Source organism: Condylura cristata, unplaced genomic scaffold (genome assembly GCF_000260355.1).
Source record: "Condylura cristata isolate star-nosed mole 26May11 unplaced genomic scaffold, ConCri1.0 scaffold00055, whole genome shotgun sequence".
Classification (NCBI taxonomy): domain Eukaryota; kingdom Metazoa; phylum Chordata; class Mammalia; order Eulipotyphla; family Talpidae; genus Condylura; species Condylura cristata.
Window position 1 is genome coordinate 261097 of NW_004567156.1, and position 1727 is coordinate 262823.

Consider the following 1727-nt stretch of genomic DNA (forward strand, 5'->3'; position numbering starts at 1 on the left):
ACTGCTCGAACCCGCGGAGGAGGCGCCCGTCTGGCCCCACGTCGCAGCCAAACATCCTCTGGAGGGTGTGAGACCCTGAACCCCACCCTATGTCAGCCATGGGTCACCTGCCCTCTCCCCCTGAATCAAGCTAAACTGAACATGAAACTGCAGGTGCAGAGACCCTCTGGTCCTGAGGGTCTTCCCGGGGTGAGGGGCCTGGCAGGTCCTCCAGCCTCGAGGTATCAGGCTGAGACTTGGACACCCTGGCCTTAGGGTGGAATGGGGCTGGTGAGCTGATTCCCAGAGGGCTCCACGAAGCTCACCGTCCTCGCTCTGGTTGTAATTTCTGTGCAGGTCCTTCAGGAGCACTGTGAGCCTCTGAGCCTCTTTCCTTTGGATCCGAGTCTCTTCGTCCAGAACCTTCTGCCCCACCTGCTCCGCCCAGGGCGCCCGTGGCTCCGCCCTCTGGCCCGGAGAGTCGCTGTCAAAGCATCCGAACTGCGTGTCGTCCACGTAGCCCACGGCGATGAAGCGGGGCTCCCCGAGGCCAGGCCGGGACATCGCGGTGGAGAAAATCCTCAGGGAGTGAGAGCCTGAGGGAGGGGTGGTGAAGACCTGGGCTGACCCACCTCACAGTGCTGGGCCCAGCTCCCAGGAAGTTGGGCCTGGGTGGCAGAAAAGGGGCAATGGCTAAGTAGGGCCCAGACTCAGGGAGAACAGGGCATCAGGGGAGGCAGGGAGGGAGAGAAGGGCCAGAACACAACAGGGCCTGAGGGGTATAAGAGGTAGCGGAGATAAGCCATTAATGGTGTCCTGCACCTGCAGTGAGTGTCCTTACTCCTCCCTCCTGGAGCAGCAGTTTCCAGCTGGACCCCGTACTCACCTGCCCAGGTCTCCATCAGGGCCAGGGACCCCCAGAGCAGCAGCAGGAGGGTGGGAGCCATCACACCCCGTCCTGGGGCCTGGGGAGAGTTAGTCCAGGGGAGTCGGTGGAGACTGTCATGGAGCAGGATGATGCTGAATGTTCCCTGGAAACCCCAGGACACAGAGTGAGAATGGGGTGAGTGTGGGTTATACAGGCTGCACCCCTCACCTGAGACTGTGAAAGAAGACTGCTGCTATAACAAAGTGACACCCACAGAAAGGGGACGGGCAGCCCCACACTGTGACCCGCCACTAGGGACTTTCAGACAGAGGCTGACCAGGCCTGCCCAGCCCTGAGGGGGTCAGCCCAGACCCCAGGTCAGGTCCAGATGAGGGGAAGCGCTGGGGCTCAGAAATCACTTCAGTTGTTCTGGCCTCAGGGGTCACTTCCCACGTCCCTCCTCTAGTAGGCAAAGGACACTGGTGGGCAAAAGTGAGACAGAAGGGATGGACACAGAGAACAGGACACAGGAAAATCAACATCAGGGTTGGGGACAGGAGAGAGGCCAAGGTGAGGGGAGGGGTCCAGGCCCAGGTGAGCAGGCCCCAGGCCCCGGGAGGCAGGACTGAGGCTGTGGGACAGGGGTCTGCACAGGATGGAGCGGGCAGGAGAGCTGGGGTGGGGGATGTGTCCATGGACAGTCTGACCCTGGAGAAGTTAGGGGCAAAGAATGCCCTGAAGGAACTTCACAGGTGTTGTGGACCCCACCCCACTGCAAACCAGAGCCACAGGATGCAGGGAAATTACAATCCCATCGTCACTGAGGGGATGCTGGGACCTGAGGGTGGAGTTAAGCAGCCAGGTTTGGTCTAAACCAGAC

The 1727-nt window shown here is 60.9% G+C and overlaps 1 protein-coding gene across 1 annotated transcript in view; it reads right to left on the reverse strand.

The window, feature by feature from the left end:
* LOC101634133 (patr class I histocompatibility antigen, A-126 alpha chain-like) overlaps positions 1–926 on the reverse strand; it is a 120902-nt gene extending 119976 nt beyond the window's left edge. Inside the window, exons 1-2 of the mRNA XM_012734387.1 lie at positions 866–926; positions 306–575 (exon numbers count right to left, since the gene is read on the reverse strand). Coding sequence (XP_012589841.1) covers positions 306–575; positions 866–926 — 331 coding nt within the window. The remainder of the gene's footprint in view (positions 1–305; positions 576–865) is intronic.
* Between the last annotated feature and the right edge of the window lie 801 nt (positions 927–1727).